Here is a 17,028-nt window from a genome sequence, read left to right on the forward strand (position 1 = left end):
TTATGTTTCCGTACAGCCGTGTATGTGCGCCTGTAGCGCCACAATGGGCCCGAGCCCATAAAAAAAGTCATATTTTAACAATTACCACCCTGAGACTGAACGCTCGGAACAAGCACCATGCCTGTCTGATGTGGGCCGAAGTGACTTCACTACAGGCTAATTTAGACCACTTACTGACTTTTTAGCGCGCGCCGTAATGCTTTAGACATGACGCTTTATTTTATTTTTTTCGTCGACATAGAAAATGCAGGTAATTTTTCACACTCATTAGAAATGTACCATTGGGCCAGCGAAAATACAGCTGCTATCAAGCGACCCTTTAGCATAAAGAACCCAAACCTCGATAAAAAAAAAAACAATAACTAACAGATTACCGCCTAGGCTAGCGACAGCAGTTCAAACTTGGCTTTATGCATTCCAGCTAGCGTAACTTGAAAATAATCCCAGCATTATATAACAGTATCCACATCGCATTTATATATATTTTTAGCCGTTCGTACCTTGACCGTGCGACTTTCAAGCCAGATTGAAACAGCACCACTTATAACAAAAGCTCGCTTATCCCGAAAGAGAACGTTGCTACCGGCACACTTTGCATGGAGGTTAAGTTAATGCGAAATCCACTTTGCAAAGTAACAGTACTGCGTAACTGCCAGTTTCGTGGCGCGTATATACTATACGTTGCTTGTACCGTCCCTATACATGCCAGTGCACGCATGAAAGCACACACGACAATACGCACACCCGTACCTCCAGCGTCCCGGGCCAAGGCGTAGACGCAGGACCGTTGCGCGCCTACGCGACGACGACGAAGAGCAGCTGAATCACCAAGTGCAAGGCCACCAGGCTGTATTAGCTAGGTTCTTCACTGCCGAGCACACACATCGGCGCTTTCTTTCTATTTCTGCGCTCTTGCAGAACTGTACGCACACTGCTCACACCACGACGAGGCCACCGCGAAGCGAAGACGAGGCCTTGTTTTTTCCGGAAACCAGACGTCGGACGGCGACGCGCGCTGATGTGTACAGACCGCGTGGTCGTACACCTAGAGCTTCTGCCCCCTCCAAGTGGTACGCCTACACCTGTAGGGCATGCGGACGGCCGCCCAGCGCGCCTTCGCGTAGTTCAACATGAGCCAAAAATACAAAGAGAAGAAGAGAACAAGCAAGAGGCCGAAAGAAGCAACTTGGCGAATTTCGCCCACACGTTCGCCAAGCGAGGCGACGTCGTCTGCGTCTCCAACGGCCTTGAATGACAAGGCACCGTTGCATGTACTCGCGCAGGCCCAACGAGCGTGCGAGTATAACCAGCGTTCTTACACGAGGCAACCATACCGCTCTTACACTCTGTGCGTGCAGGATATACGTGCAGTGTGACGACGCTTAGGGCCTGAAGCGAGCAAACAAGCCACACGAATGCACATCGCGACTTGGAGGTCGAGTCCTGTGTAACCGCCCGCATGCTCGGTGCAATATTTGATCCGGGCATTCGCACAGTCCGCGAAAGTGAGAAGAGCAAGGCGGCGACGTCACCAGCTACTCCAGCTGCTTCAGCAGACGAAGGGGAAAGCGACAATGTGGTGCGCGAACCCGGATGAACGTCAATGAAACAGGTGAGTGGAAAGAAAACGCAAATGGAAGATAATTATTCGACGTTACAAAAAAAAAAAAAGCAATTGCGCGCAGAGTGGACAGTGGAAATTACGCTAAGCACGCAATTACCAGTGGCCGCAATAAGCCTGCGCGAAGTGCGAAAGCTTTAGCGCCAGTACCTCTCCGCGCTTCTGTTCCAGCCGGTGGTCCCTTACGATTAGCTTTGAAACAGCTAATCGTACGGGACCAGAAGAAGGAAACTGAGAGAGAGAGAGAGAGAGAGAGAGAGAGAGAGAGAGAGAGAGAGAGAGAGAGAGAGAGAGAGAGAGAGAGAGAGAGAGAGAGAGAGAGAGAGAGAGAGAGAGAGAGAGAGAGAGAGAGAGAGAGAGCAGTGCTGCCAACCTGCGAAGCCACATTTCCCCTAGCTCGGATGAAAAAATTGCCTAGATTTCCCTAGATTTTTGCTGCATGCAGTTTTCAGATGTTTTCTCTCAGATATTGTGTCCGTGTTATGCGACATGACTGCCGAATTTACTTTTAAGACATAATTATGAATTCGTATGAAACCATTTTTGAAGTAACGGTAATGAAGTTGAAGAAAATGTTGCAGCACAATTTGTAATGCTTTAAATATTTTATTTCATCAAACCCCAAAAGCAATAGAGGTCATCACGTGGGGGACATGTAATAGTCAATAATACATACGAAAATTACCTAGAAAGTAACAGCAATCGCTCGGCGCACACACAAGGATACAACATTCCAAGAAGCGGTACGTGTTACAGCGCATTGTATATAAGCCGGAGACGCGTTAAATTATAAAACTAACATAACAACACCGCAGTTCAATGCAAAACAAAAATCTTGTACTACGACACAGTGCGCTTGTAACAGCATTTAAGTATATAAGAAAGATGGATAATAGGAATGAGCACGGAAGATGCGCAATGCATGAGATATTCGAGCGACCAAGTTTATCAATTTGATTAATCATGTTCTTTTGATATTTAAACCAGCAGTGTCAAACGTAGGAGCGATAGCTTCGCTCGATTCAGATTTATGGGAAATAGATATCTGCTCTTCATCGAGAAACTGAAATGCATAGGTACATAAAAATTAATGAATGTTAAGCTTAACAAAGGACACCATTACACGACTGAAGGCATCAGTCCACGTGGACGCAAAAATTTCCTTAGACAAATTTCCTTTTTTTTCCCTAAAGACAACCCAGATCCCCTAGACCTAGGAAAATTTTCACAAATGCTTACTCGTACTTCATAGGAATGGCAGCAAGGGGCGGAGTGCGAAACATGCGGCACATCGGAGACGATACGCCACGTTTTATGCGAGTGCCCACGCTACTCGGCTGAAAGAAAAAAGCTGTCGTCAGCGCTGAGGAACCTGGACTCTCGGCGGCCATTTTCGGAGGGAAAGATTCTGTGCCACTGGCCTTCTCAGTCATCCGCTCAGAAGGCGACTAAGGAACTATTACGTTTTCTACGGGCGACGAACTTGAACACTAGGCTATAGACTGAGAGCTTCCAGTGTCAATCCTCAGTGCTGGGCATACGTGTCTGGTCCAACTTTTAGATGCAGAGCATCTGATTCACTCGCCTTGTCCCTCCGGCGTCGTCGTCGTTGTCGTCGTCGGCGTTGTGCACCCCTCCCCCATTCTCCTCGCCGCGCCAGCTGCGCTCTCCGCCGCTCACCCCCTCTCCTCTCCGATAGCGAACACTCTCTCGCGAGGGGCATTGGATTGGATTCTATTGGATTGGATTAAAGTGGATTGTGTTGCGTCATAGCCGCGGCACGTTGTGTCATAGCCGCGGCAGACGCGCTGGGGCCGGCGCATGTGCAGTAGTCTCTCTTCCGCGGTTTCCTCTCCTTCGGGCGCGCTGCGCATATAACCGGTGTGCCGTTCTCCGGCGAAGCGACATCCACGCTTGGCTCAAACACCTAGAGTCCGCGCCGCTTTACAAGTACGCCAACGTCGTCATTGACTGGGACCGGCTTACGCAGTCCCTTCAACGTTATGCGCGCTATAAAACGCGGTCCCTTCGCCGCTCCGCCTATGCGTCGCATCTACACAGGGGTTCCCTCGAGGGGAGGTGGGAGTTTTTTCCTCTTTTTTTTTCCTCTCTCTTTTTTGCCCATTTCCCCTTTCCCACGTACAGGATAGCAAACTAGGCTCTAGCCAGGTTAACTTTCCTGCCTTTCTTCTACATTCTTCCTTCCTTCCCTTGAGTTGGCACCACTGAGAAGAGAGAGAGAGAGAGAGAGAGAGAGAGAGAGAGAGAGAGAGAGAGAGAGAGAGAGAGAGAGAGAGAGAGAGAGAGAGAGAGAGAGAGAGAGAGAGAGAGAGAGAGAGAGAGAGAGAGAGGAGAGAGAGAGAGAGAGAGAGAGAGAGAGAGGGCTGGTTGGCTATTAAACCGAAAATTAGCATTGGTTTGGCTTAGCTCGGCTATGCCAGGGTATACATAGCGTGAGCTAAGGTTCAGCTGGTTATTCTTAGGTTTGCCATGGTTGTCTAGGATTAGCTTGATTACCATGCTTACTGCTGGTAAAACAATTTACAATCCAATCCAATCCAGTCGCGCAGCTCCAGCTGTGCGCCGTGAGACGTCATTGCTCCTCGCGCATGCGCAGCACGGTTCTCCAGGAGCCACGCGAAACTGCTCAACCTCGGCTAGTGTAGCTCAGGTTACAAAATCAAAATCTCACATGCCGCCGCATGCCTGCGCCACGCGAAGCGCGGCAGTTCATGGAAGGATGCGGGTTAAGCTTGGCCACTCGGTCTTTTTCTTGACGCACGCCGGAATACCGTGCATACGGCCGTTGTTGCCTTTATATCGCCCATTAGACAGACAGCGGTAGCGGCCGGGAACTATGACCTTAGCGTAACGTTTGTCGGAGTCGAACGAGGATCCGAACCCCACTGACACCCCCACTCATTTTGAATGCATGGTGTTTGAAATGGGTCCAAACGCCACTCAAAATGTAGTCTTATTATCGACTGTTCCTGTTTATAACTAGAAGATACAGAGACCCAATGTTGCTACATACCACGGTCGTCAATATACTCATGTTGTCAATATCAATATACTGTCGTTAATATACTTCGTCTGCCGCAGACGGAGAGAACTCAAACGGGCCCGCTTGGGTATCCACCCGTGTGGACGAGGGTCTTGTGCATTGTACTGGGCATGACTATATAGACGACCGTGGTATGTAGTAACATTGTGTCTCTGAGTCTTCTAGACTACATTTTAAGCGGTGTTTGGACCCGAGTGGTGGTCCAAACACCTTTCAAAATGAGTGGGGGTGTCAGTGGGGTTTGGACCCTCGTTCGACTCCGACAAACGTGACGCTAAGATTATAGTTCCCGGCCGCCACCAATGTCTGTCTAATGGGCGATAAAAAGGCAACAACGGCCGTATGCACGGTATTCCGGCGTGCGTTCCGGTGCCGTTTGGGGAACAACGGACGTCTGAACTGAATATCTCGAAGCGACGATCATTCGAAAATAGACAGCAGTTTTTGAGGACACGGCTGCCAGCTGCGTGACGACCCTACAGGGTGCGAAGGCTGAAATTATTTCCGCAAAGGTATATATATACTTCACAGCGGCCACAAGACAAACATGTGGTCGAAGAGGCAATCGCCTCAGTGAAACCTATATTTGTCCGGTAACTGCAAACCTCGGTCGCGCTTGTGCGCCCCTCTTTGGTAGCTCTCATAGCTGCATGGGGTTCGGAGGTATACGCCCCGTATAAAGTGCGTCCACTGATGGCTCGCATTAGAAGCTGATGATCCCGCTCGTAAGAGGCTCCTACATATATCAAAGGGTATACCCACGGAATCAGAAGCGAGAACGAAGGCCCGCTTCGGAAATGCTGGGAGCTGTCGGGATAGGGCTGGGAGGGAACTCACCTGCAAAAGGAGAGAATGAAACGAAAATAAGTTATGACTTTACAGCGTACAATAAATAAAAAGCAAAAAAAGATATTTTAGCCTTCAGGCACCGTTTCACCCACCACAGCGTGACTTCGAATGGTACGCCAGCAACAAGGACGTTGCATGCAGGATTTTTTACGTCGGCCAATGAAATCGTCACACGACGGCGTCAAGGCGTAGTTGGCACTACCTAGCAACTCATCCAGCTTTTGATACGGCTGATTGAATACATTGACATCAGTCAAGGTTTTGAGCACGTGGGGTGCGATCTAAAACCCGCTAACTATTAGTAGATCCTCTCACAACGAAGGAACTTTTGCACATGTCGTTTACGATTATAACACGTAACCAGCGGAGTTCCTTTGCCACGAAGGTTAATGACAAAGGTTAATGACAAAGGTTAATGACAAAGGAATGACATACAAAGAAAAGCTTCTGGGCCCGCACCCCTTTCCCGAGCACCGGTCGCTCTACAACCGGGACTTTTATGGCGAAACCCCTTACGGGCTGGGGCTGTTGGCGTCTCCTGTCGTCGTCGTCGTAATCGTCGTTCGTCTCATGCAGTCACGTACTAAAGCACCGGGAAGCTCGTTTACGCCCCGCGCTAGAACGTAACGCGTACTAAAAAGACACCGGGACACTCGTTTACGCCTTGCGCTGGAGCGCTTCGTACGCGTACTAAGAAAAAACACCGGAACACTCGTTTACGCCTCGCGCTAGAGAGCTTCGTGCTTCAAAGACAAGAGACCGTTACAGAAAAGCTGTATACTTCCACCCGCCCCAATGGTTTAATCTCCTGGGGCAAAAACGCCAAGGCGCCAAGAATACACGTATACACTGCATGCTTGGCCCCTCACCAGGTTAGTGGAGATGGCCCGGAATTTTTTTACGGCTTCTGGTGATGGGACCCCCCAAAAAAACTTCCTGAGTTATGTGCAAGCCAAGCCAACAAATACAGCGAGTCAAGGAGTCCAATTTGGGTCAAGGGGACCAAGAGTCAAGAGGCGAGTCAAGAGGTTCGACGAATAAGGAGATTCAACGGTCAAGAGACCCTGCAGGGAAAGATCCAACGAGTCGGCAGTTCCGCGAGCCAGGGCATACAAAATAGCGCCGTCGAACAAACACATATATGAAAGATGTATAGAGGAACACTGTGCTCACGTATCTGAGCGCTGCCCTAAATGGGGACACCATTTAGAAGCTGCTTTTTGTTGTTCAAATGCGGAGCACTTTAGGGGCTCGGATTGTCATCGTATGGTCACGGTATCTAGTCCCCGTAGCAATGCGCAACGCGGCGTCACGCACGCAAACCGAGACACCGAAAAGATCCCCGCCTCCCTAGCTTATCGGGATCGAAGCTCGGTCCCTATTGGCCGCGAGGGCCACCACTGGAGAGGCCGGCGCTGCGATCGTTTTGACGTCACTCATGGGATCGCCGTTCCTGCCTTGCTCCGGCTCGCTGGCCTTGCTGCGTAGTTTGCGTGACGCACCGCGAACACGTTTGTGGTCGCGCTTTCTACGTGTGTTTTCGTGTCAATTTTCGGCGTTTTGAGTTCGTTCTCAGTGTGTGAAGCGTAATTTCATAACCTGGTTACTTTGTGAACGTATCAACAGTGGTGGGTTGGCCGCAAACGTAAGCATGGTAGCGTATTGTTCGGTGCCGCAGTGCCGGACGTATGCGGCCGAACCCGGTGTAAGCTTTCATCATTACCCCAGATGCAAAAAAATGCGGGAGACCTGGCTAGTGAAGCTGAAAATGGGAAAAGATGCCAGCGCTCACTCACGGGTCTGCAGCAAGCACTTCCGTGACGAGGATTTCGTGTACGCCGCCGCAGCTAAGATGTTCGGTAAATAAAAGCTGACGTGTGCTCGCCAGCGCGCCCGGCAGCTTATCGCGGCCGTTCATCAACCGTGTCACTAACAGCAGTTGATTTGTGGCAGGCTGGAAGAAGCGTGGTCTTGCACCCGAAGCTGTGCACCCGAAGGACTAGTGCAGCCAGCGTAACGTCTTTCGCTCCCCGTTCCTTCACGCTACACACAACAACGTGCTTCGCCTCGAAGACAGCTTCGCCTTCTGTGAGCAGTCGCGAGGTCTCGAACTGCTTATCGATGAATTTCAGCACGCTGGAGAAAGGCAGGCTCACTGTAGACGGACAAAAAAAAAAGCACAGGTTCCAATTGTAATTTTCCACGGCGAGGTCTTAACGAGAAGTAAACGTCATGTCTACATTCGCCCCGTAAGCACTGAAAACACGTTCTTACGTTGCCAACAAGGTGTCGCAAACCGTACGGCAGTGATCGTTAATCAGATCAGAGCGTAACTAAAATGAACAGTGGAAAGGAAATAGGCACTGGTGAATCCGAATTGCAGATCCTACAAGCACTTTTAAGCACGTGTGGCGAAGCAATTCGCTCACAGCTGCCGCGTTCATTGCCAGCGCCGTACGCGCGGCGAGATTACTACTCAGCGGCACGTTTCCGCCGCTGTTGCAAGGCGTGTTGTTTTCATTGCATACAGTACAGTCTGATACATGTCACGTCGCAAGTATTTCATCATGAATTTACGGCGTACCTTTCTCGACGTCCGTTGTGTCGTCCTCCATGGCGTCTGCAGTGGTAGCGGCTACCTAGGCGGGGTTGTGCCGCCGCCGGCACGCGACTCGTTTGGTCGCCCGAAGTGTCGCCGGGAACAAGCCAGTCGTTAATTACTTGCCCGTCAGTACGTTTAAATCAAAACCACAGAAGGCGGGTGGGTACGCGGCGGCCACAAGAAGAACACACTTTTTCGTGCGGTCGCCTATGCACGGAAAAACGTGGTCAAGCAGACGACGCAACGACCCGGCATCCCATGAGTGACGTCACTCGTAGGTGGCGCCACGGTATGTCCTCGAGGCCAATAGCGTTACGAAGCCAATGGCAATCCCACTTGGCCACACAGGCACACGTTACTCCCATGCAAAGTGTCGGGGTGATCTTTGCGCTGCGCCGTGGCCACGGAGGCTGCCGTTGCTGGGACGTAATAACATAAAATAAGAAAATCGTGAATTAACGCATTATATACCCCAAATTAATCAAAACTCAATCCAGTGTCTATTTATATGCATTTTCAGGAGCTGCGGCAACCTCACTTGACAGCTTTAGGTATCAACGCAAGGCTGATACTGAAACTAGTCAAGAGAGGGCGCCACAGCCCCTCTGGCGAATCGCTGCTCCGCACTTTACAGCTTTCACGTTGAGTGGAACTGCTTTAATTTCTTTCTTTGTGTGTGCGATGCTCTGTGGATACGTAACACTTTGGTCGGCTTCAGAGTAAGCACGCAGGGTCCAGGGTAAAGGCTCACGTTTCTTATAAAGCGTTGGCCAGTATGTGCTCTTCTGAAGAGCTGGTATTGTCCACTTTGCTAAAATAACAGCAGCAAACGTCGAGTATGCGTCCACGTAGTTCCAACGTGCGGCTTTGGGGTTTTATGAAGTCAACCGGGACACACAGCTTGACGTACAGTGAGTACGTTTTCCAATGGGTACTGCTTCGCGACGTCAGAGCCCAATGTGTGACGTTAGGCCTAACGTCCGACGTTTAGGCTTACCGTTAGGTACCCTTCAAGTTGAGCCTTACGACGTACCAAGTACGGTCATACTCGGTGTGCGCCGTGCTACGAGTACCGGTTCACGACGTTGACCTCACAGCGTGACAGGCGTATATTCGGCCCGTCCGTCGCATGCTTTCGTCGACCCCTGCCTCTGCTGCGCTTCAATCTTTTTGCAAATACAGGGCAATACGACAGGCTTCACATAAGAGGCTCCATGAATGAGGCTTCACAAAACAGGCCATAAATTTCGCCCGAAACCGGCAGCGGTGGAATTTAGAGCTGTCGCACTTTTTCTTTAAAAAAAAAGATTACTATTGGCTGGTGAGGAGCCGATGCCGCAAGAACGCCTGGTTCTGAAACTTTTTTTTTTTCAACGATACGGTCGTTAATTGCCTGATACGTCTGAAATCTGTGCCGTTTGCCCAAAAGTTTTAACAGCGGAGAAGTTTTAACAGCGGAGCTCAAGCTTTTAGTTCCGCCGTCCAGCGTTATCAGAAAAACATACAAAAAAATACCGAGCGCAATCAAGCGTGCGCCTCGTGAGGAGCGCCCTGCATCGTCTGGACTTGCGCCATGTGAGGAGCTAGGGGAAAAAAAAAATTACCGAGACCACGTGAGCGTGCGCTACATGAGGAGCGTCCGGTGTCGGACAGCTTGACTTTCGAGAACACTGCCCAGCGTTCGTGGAGTGGCCTCTCTACGTTCACGTCAGTTCACGTACGGTCGCGCCTGAAGTGGCAACCACAGACACCGACAAAGCCGGTTGCCGCCGGTTCTAGTGGGTGCTAACGCGGTCCACTTTGGGAGAGATGTGAAAGCCCGCGGACACAGCGATCCCGGCGAGACAGTAATGGAGAGCTTTCAGCGCCAAGTTCGAAGATGCATGTGAGGTGCACCGTGCAACAGCCGGGTCTCCGACGAAGAGAGAGGGGGCGCCAGCTCTGCTGTTTCTCCAAAGTGCAAGCTGCGCCAATTTTTGGCATTCGCTCAGCAAAAAAACTCCTTTAACTCGAACCTTCTTCACAAATTTTAGGCCATCGAGTTCATCAGGTTTCAGTCTAAATTTCATTAATTAAAAAAAAAAGAGCAATAAGTACCGCTGAGCACGCTGGCGGCGCAATATTTGTCTACCCCACCAAATCAAGATCCCTACTAAATCAAGTGATCAGTACCACCGCAATAGCAAGATCACAATTAAGATCAGTACTAAGTGATCAAGATCGCTACTTGGTAATCAGAACCGCGGACTTCCGACTTCCTAGCATCTTATTTTCCCGTAAACTGGACCTGGCTGGACCAAAACTTCGTCACAAAGCTTAAAAACGTAAAGCTTAAAAACGCGCATGCGCTCTTTCGTTTCACCCCTGCACTGGGTGCACGAAAATCCGACTTTTCATAGACTGCCACGCCTCCACCTCGTACATTAACCCAAAGGGAGCGACGTTCACTGAACCCCCATTCAGTTCCTCCCCTCTGGCACACGACACGCATGCAAAACAGCCCAGCCCCCGGGAGTGCGCTTATTGAGGGAGCGAGAAATGAGCAGGTTCGTCCGAAGGACGTCGTTATAACCGCGCCGGGGGCAACAAACTTGGCCGGCCAAGATCGAGCCCGCTACTACCACGTATACGGAGAAGAGTCGCAGGGTAAATGTGGCCAGGTAAGAGCTCGGCCGCCAGAGGAGCGCAATCTCTCGAGCAGCCGCGACCACCTCGTCACGGATGAGATCTCCGAGGGATGGGGAGAGGCCGCATTGTGGTCGGCGCAACATCAACCAGGCTCGCGAGTCTCGGCGCGCTCGCGTGTGTGGCGCGCTCTACACGCGGGTAAAATGTTACACGAGATATAGGAGATGATAGACTGCAGGTTGAAACGCTGCTGCAGCAGCCCTCATTAAGTAGTTCTGTTCTTTTGCTCCGTTTCACCGTCTTTTGCACGCGCCGTTTCCACGCCACTTAATATGCGCCAGCGAGTCACCTCAGCTTCGGCCCAATAACTGACCGTGCACGCGCACAGCCGAGATAATCGAGAGAAAAGTGGACCGCTATTTGAGTTGCGGCTACACGCCGGTTAACGTTTTGCTTGACTACCCGAAAATTGGGTGTCCAAAGCAAACGAACTGGCACATCGAGCTACATAGAAACTGGTTGCCGAAGTTGAGGCACACTTTCGCGGTGCGATCTGGCAAAGGCAAAAGCCAGTGGCCAAGCCATGTCCTATGCAACGGCATTGACTAAAGCTGAGTGAGACAGGCGCAAGAAAAAATATAAGCACGATGTTTTCTTCTTATTCCTGATGAATCCGATTCCAGGCTCAGCAGGCAATTTATTGGCCGTTTTTTTTTTAAGTTTACGCTTCGTAGAAACTCATTTGAAAAAAGGACTGATTTAGATTCTAATTCTAGACTAACAGATGTTTGTTTTATATACCAGAGCACTGAAATTCTCGAGTTCAAGGATAAGTAATCTCTATTTGAGGATAAGTAAGAAGGTGCTGCCGCTATGTACCCGATTTTGTGAACATAACAGAAGAGAGAAATGGAAAGACGTAGATCAGTGTCAAAGAGGCCAATTTAATGGTTCTAGATAGAAATAGGCGAGACGCCCTTTGTAGGAAATATCCGCTTGGTTAAGAGGTTGGGTACTTCGGTTTTGTTTGCTCAATGCGCCCATGTAAGCTCAGGCGGGCACTATAGCGGAGGCAGGGGCGTACGCAGGATTCATTCCGGGGTGTGTGTGTGTGTGTGCGTGTGTGTGGAGGGGGGGGGGGGCGGGGCGGGGGGAACTGAAAAATGGGGAGGGAGAACGTGAAAGAAAAAATCTAAAACCCCGCAACACCAGAAAAGACAAATAAAAAACCTGAACAAAAATCACTTCAAAATTTACCGGATGCCCTGGGCACATGACCTAATTACACTCATTTTTGTTTTTATTTTTTTATTACATAGGAAAATGGCTAATCGTATAGTTCCTCAGCGGAGATATTGAAACCCCGTAAGGTTGGCGTGCGGCTCGCGCCAGAAATATAACTATCAGAAACCGCTAGCAAATTAAAGGCCGAGTTAACGACCTAGTGTAGTGGAGGCCAAGAAGTGGGAATTAATTGAGGCCCTGTTCACCTGCGCTTCTTCAACGCCAGCCATAGCCACGGAAGAGCGTAGCTGCGGGGCGACCTGCACACAATATTCCTTCGAGGCTAGAAATGCCTTTCAAGATTCTCATTTTTGAACGAAATTTCTAGGCTCCACAGCTGAAAGCACACAGTAACTAGTTTTTTCCTCTCTCTTTAGAACTTTCCTATCACGCTTGTTTTCTCACGTTCGCCACGACGGCGCTCGAGGGGCAGAAGACGAAATTGGAGCGCTTCACCGCAACGCCGCCCGTACGGGAAAGGATTCGCGCACTGTGGCTATGGGATCGACCAAATCCACCGCGTGTTAAGTAGCCGACGCCAAGACGACGTCGCCGACAGGGGCGGCCAGCAGCCAACGGCTCAAGGGAGCGTTCCGGGGGCCAAAGGGATGGACGCGTGCAGCACCTGCGTTGTAGGCGATGCCGGCCCGAGTTAGGGCCCGCGGCGGCCGCCTGTGCATACATTACGCGTGCGCACGGGCGATCCGACTCAGCCGCCGCACACACGTGCGCTGCCAACACGGCCAGCGAGGGAGTGCAGTTGCGGCGAAACTGTGCCACGGGGTCGTTGGCTCGCAACAAATCGATCGGCTCCGCACTGGCGTGAGAAGCCGCATTTCGCCGGAAGGTGCGGAGAACTCGGCCGCCGCCGCGGCGACGAAATCCAATAAGAGAAGTGGTGCTCGCAGGATCAGCCCTTGGGTAAAGCGTCGACTGTTTGAGAGACTCCTGGTCTCGGAGCCGTTCTTCGACATCGTCCATTTGTCATCGATCTTACTCTGCCGACACTCTCGGGGGCTGTCTTTTTTTTTTTTTTTTTTCTCTCTTCTGATCAAGGGGGCGTTGATCGGAGCGCGCATGCAAGATGTATCTGCGTCTTCCCGTAGATACAGTGGCACTGGCAGGCCGTAGCTGTTTCTTGTAATTCATCTTCTCAACGTCCCTGGCACCATAAGGACGACAGCGACGATTGTTTACGTTTTGTTTTTCCCCCGACTTGTCCTTAAGCCCCCCCAAAAGTACTGCCAGCTTTATTATTTTTACGCAGTACTGCTCTGTTCCGAACACCCTCTACCGCATGGTGTGGGGTGGAGGGTGCTCAACCAATCAAGAAGCCCAGATGTCCAGCCCCCACCCTGAGGACAGACTCTGGTTGGTGGACGAAGAGAGGCGGGCGGCCAGGGCTCACGGCATGCCGGACTAAGGACGCCACATCACCCAGGACGGAATACAAGTCGTCTGATCTCTGAAATAAAGTTTATCTATCATTAATCAATTAGCAAAACAAAAAGAGGCTGACAAGAATAAGCCGCTCGTAAAAAAGGATACTAAAGGCAGATGATTTTTTTTTTTTTCAATGCTCACTCACCCCGTTATTCCCAGCCCTTTCTCCTACTTATCGAACACCCGATTACAAGCAAACGTTAGGCGGTCACAAATACAGCTGGCGATAATTACTGCCCTTGCTTCTGGACGTCCAAGGAAGGAACGGGCCAATGTTCACTAGCACGGATAATTCCACAGACTGCATCAATTGCTTCAAATGTGGCTCCTTCACAGCGTCTGTGACACAGGAAGGGGCAAACAATACACAACTTCGGAATGCGCAATTCGCAGAATAATTTGTGCTGTCGGCTTGTTCCTAAAGCAATTTCGCATGTTGAAGAACTGCAGTATGCGACAAGGTCCACTCCTGAGCATTCCTACGAGTATTCCTACACGTATTTTCGAACTCTTGCTAACACAGAACAGCCTAAACATTCCCTTCATTTTTCTGCACATCATAAGCGTTTTGCATACTGAACTGTCAGTTATATTACTCCTTTTTTGACCCCCTTTGAATTTGATAAACCCGGCATCAACTGCAGTCAGAATACTTCCGAATGTATCTTGATCTGTTTTCTTTTATATCTCGACCATTTGCTTAGAGTTTGCGACAAAATTGGCATCAATGTTACAGGGATAAATCACTCTTTCTAATAAACGAAACTTGCATTTTGTCTTCATGGCCGCTTTAAAACATTGAAAACCTCGGCACAGTGGTTTCCGTGTTTATCCCCTATGCTTAAATTCAAACGAATCCTTCCGCTGCGAGAGTGTTGGGGATCCTGCGCCGACGCCGCTGGCGGCTAATACTGAAGTGTAAGAGAGCTCGACCGACGAAGGACGAAAGTAAACGTCCCAGAAAGCGTCAAACAGGAAGCGCAGAACGTGGACGCACACGTCGCAACAGTGCGGGGTAGTTTAGCCTCACAACACGCATTCGCCTCTTTTGTCTTCTTCCTGTCGCAACCGCTGTTACAACAGAAATCTGGTTCCTTTGGCTTTGTTTTCCTGGAGCGAAACCAGACGCAACAATGGCGCCTCAGCACGTCGCACCCCGGTTTTGCGCAAGGGCCGCAAAAAAATGGGGGAACGAAGAGAGTATGGCAAGAAAAGAAAAAGAACGAAACCGAACAATTGCCTCAGCTTCCTACTCAGGAGGCGGCTGAACTACGTACGCCAAAGTCGAGGAAGTGGCGATTGGGCAGTCAGACACGTCCGCGGGGTCGGTCCTCCGACGCAGCGCGCGGGCGAGTCGGAAACAGGTGACATGCGGATGGAGCTCGGCGAACAATGAATGGTACGCGGAATCGGGCGCGTTATGCCCGCCTTCCTAGTTTCCTTTCTTTGTTTCGGCTGTTCCTTTGACACCGCGGAGATGGCGGGGCTCCGCGCAGCAGCTGTTCAGGCCATGCATCGCGTGCCCCAGCAACCGCCGACGCATCTATCCCGTATACACCACACATAAAGATGAACATTTACTGCCGCGTCAATATTCTGAAAATTAATATGCAGAAAGCCAGAGTAATGATCAATAACCTCGGGACAGCACAGCGGTTTGAGATAGGTGGGGAGGCAGTGGAAGTGGTGAGCGAATATACCTACTTAGTAAAGCATGTTGTTGGGCTAGTTGGTGTTGCATAGTTACAGAAAAAACAGCGCAAATGGACGAGACGGATGAAGAAGGACAACAAGACTGCGCCTGTCTTGTTGCCCTTCTTCATCCGTCCCGTCCATTCGCGCAGTTTTTCCTGTAACTATACCTACTTAGGCCAAGTTGTGACCCCGGATCCCAACCATGACGCAGAGATAATTAGAAGGATAAGAATGGGGTGGAGTGCATTCGGCAGGCATTCTCACATAATTAATGGCAGCCTACCATTGTCCCTGAAGGAGAAAGTGTATGACAGCTGCATCTTACCGGTACTCACCTACGGGGCAGAAACTTTGAGGCTCATTAAGAGGGTCCAACTTAAATTGAGGACGACTCAGCGCGCAATGGAACGGAAGATGATAGGTGTAACATTAAGGGACAAGAAGAGAGCGGAGTGGGTCAGGGAACAAACGCGTGTTAAGGACATATCAGTAGAAATTAAGAAGAAGAAATGGACGTGGGCAGGGCATGTAATGCGAAGGCAAGATAACCGTTGGTCATTTAGGGTAACAGAGTGGGTCCCTAGAGAAGGCAAGCGTGGCAGGGGACGGCAGAAAGTTAGATGGGCAGATGAGATGAACAAGTTTGCGGGGATAAATTGGTCGCAGTTAGCACAGGACCGGGATAGGAGAGGCCTTTGCCCTGCAGTGGGCGTAGATAAGATGATGATGATGATGATGATTATGATGATGATGATGATGATGATTAGGAATATTAAGACCTATCTGGCCACGTTTGATCAAATATCGTTGAGCAGCTTAACAAGCAGTGACACAGCAGTCCCGATTGCTGTACGGGTTTGGCATGTGTTGTTGAGTATTCAGTGGTGCGGAATGAAAGATGCGCGTAACGGTGCCGAAGTGGGAGAATGGGGGCGCTTTCCGCCCGTCTGTGTCTCACTATTTCCCACCAGGGACGCACCGAAACAGTTGCCAAGGAAGGCGATCGTCATCAAGATGTGCGCCGCAGGAACAAGGAAGGACGGCACTAACGCATATATACACACTGAACTTTTTTACACCCTTTTTGGCCGAAAAAGGTGTAAAAATATCGCCCCATGGCACACACCTTTAAAAAGTGTTTTGGCTAAAAAAGAGTGTCAAGATGAAAAACTGGGTGGGATTGCGAACACCCCAAAATAAGGGTGTAAGGTTGCTTAACACCTTAAATTAAGGTTGTGGGTAGCGCATCTATGCGTGACAATGTGGATCGGCTCAGCGCGCAGCATGACATACACACACATTCAACACGCACAAGTGACACTTGGACCGCAAATGAATCGCGCAAGAAAACCAACGGGATCCCTGGGGAGAGAGAGTGCTCAGTTATTTCGAAATGTATCTGCTCTTGTTTTTATAGCCAGCAGAGGAAAGTCCTCTGAGGCAGTCGGTGGGCTTGTCGCAAAAATCAGATATTTTAGCGCTAGTTTTTGAATTATGCATTTTAACGTGAGCATATGCAAGTCAGCAAGCGGATCTGCAGAATACTTTTAATCGTGAGGTGGTTTGATGTTCAATATATACATCAAATTTTATTAAAATACCAAACACCAATTCCATACCCTTTCAACACCTACCAAGAAGGGTGTATTACCTCTACAGCATTTTTGCCACATGAGTGTACAGCTGCAAATTAAAACACTGGAAACTAAGAAAAAGGGTGTGGAAGGCCTCCAACTAAAAAAAAAAAAACGGAGTAAAAGACCTCCAACTTTGGAGGTATTGTCTACCCGTTTACAGGGTTGGAGTTCAAATTTTCTACGAGCGGGGAAGGGGGTTGTACCT

The 17,028-nt window shown here is 49.9% G+C and overlaps 1 protein-coding gene across 10 annotated transcripts in view; it reads right to left on the minus strand.

Annotated features, from left to right (window-relative positions):
- The window catches only part of Baz (par-3 family cell polarity regulator), a 229,505-nt gene that overhangs the window by 90,698 nt on the left and 121,779 nt on the right, over window positions 1–17,028 (minus strand). For 8 of the 10 annotated variants that reach the window (XM_077699142.1, XM_077699154.1, XM_077699151.1 and 5 more), the window contains exon 2: window positions 5,448–5,522. The exons of the other annotated variants lie outside the window; for them this stretch is intronic. In XM_077699142.1, the coding sequence (XP_077555268.1) occupies window positions 5,448–5,522 (75 nt within the window). The remainder of the gene's footprint in view (window positions 1–5,447; window positions 5,523–17,028) is intronic. 10 annotated transcript variants of the gene reach the window in all.

This window comes from Haemaphysalis longicornis, unplaced genomic scaffold, assembly GCF_048455015.1.
Source record: "Haemaphysalis longicornis isolate Haplotype H1 unplaced genomic scaffold, Haemaphysalis longicornis Haplotype H1 scaffold_2, whole genome shotgun sequence".
NCBI classification, from domain to species: Eukaryota; Metazoa; Arthropoda; class Arachnida; order Ixodida; family Ixodidae; genus Haemaphysalis; species Haemaphysalis longicornis.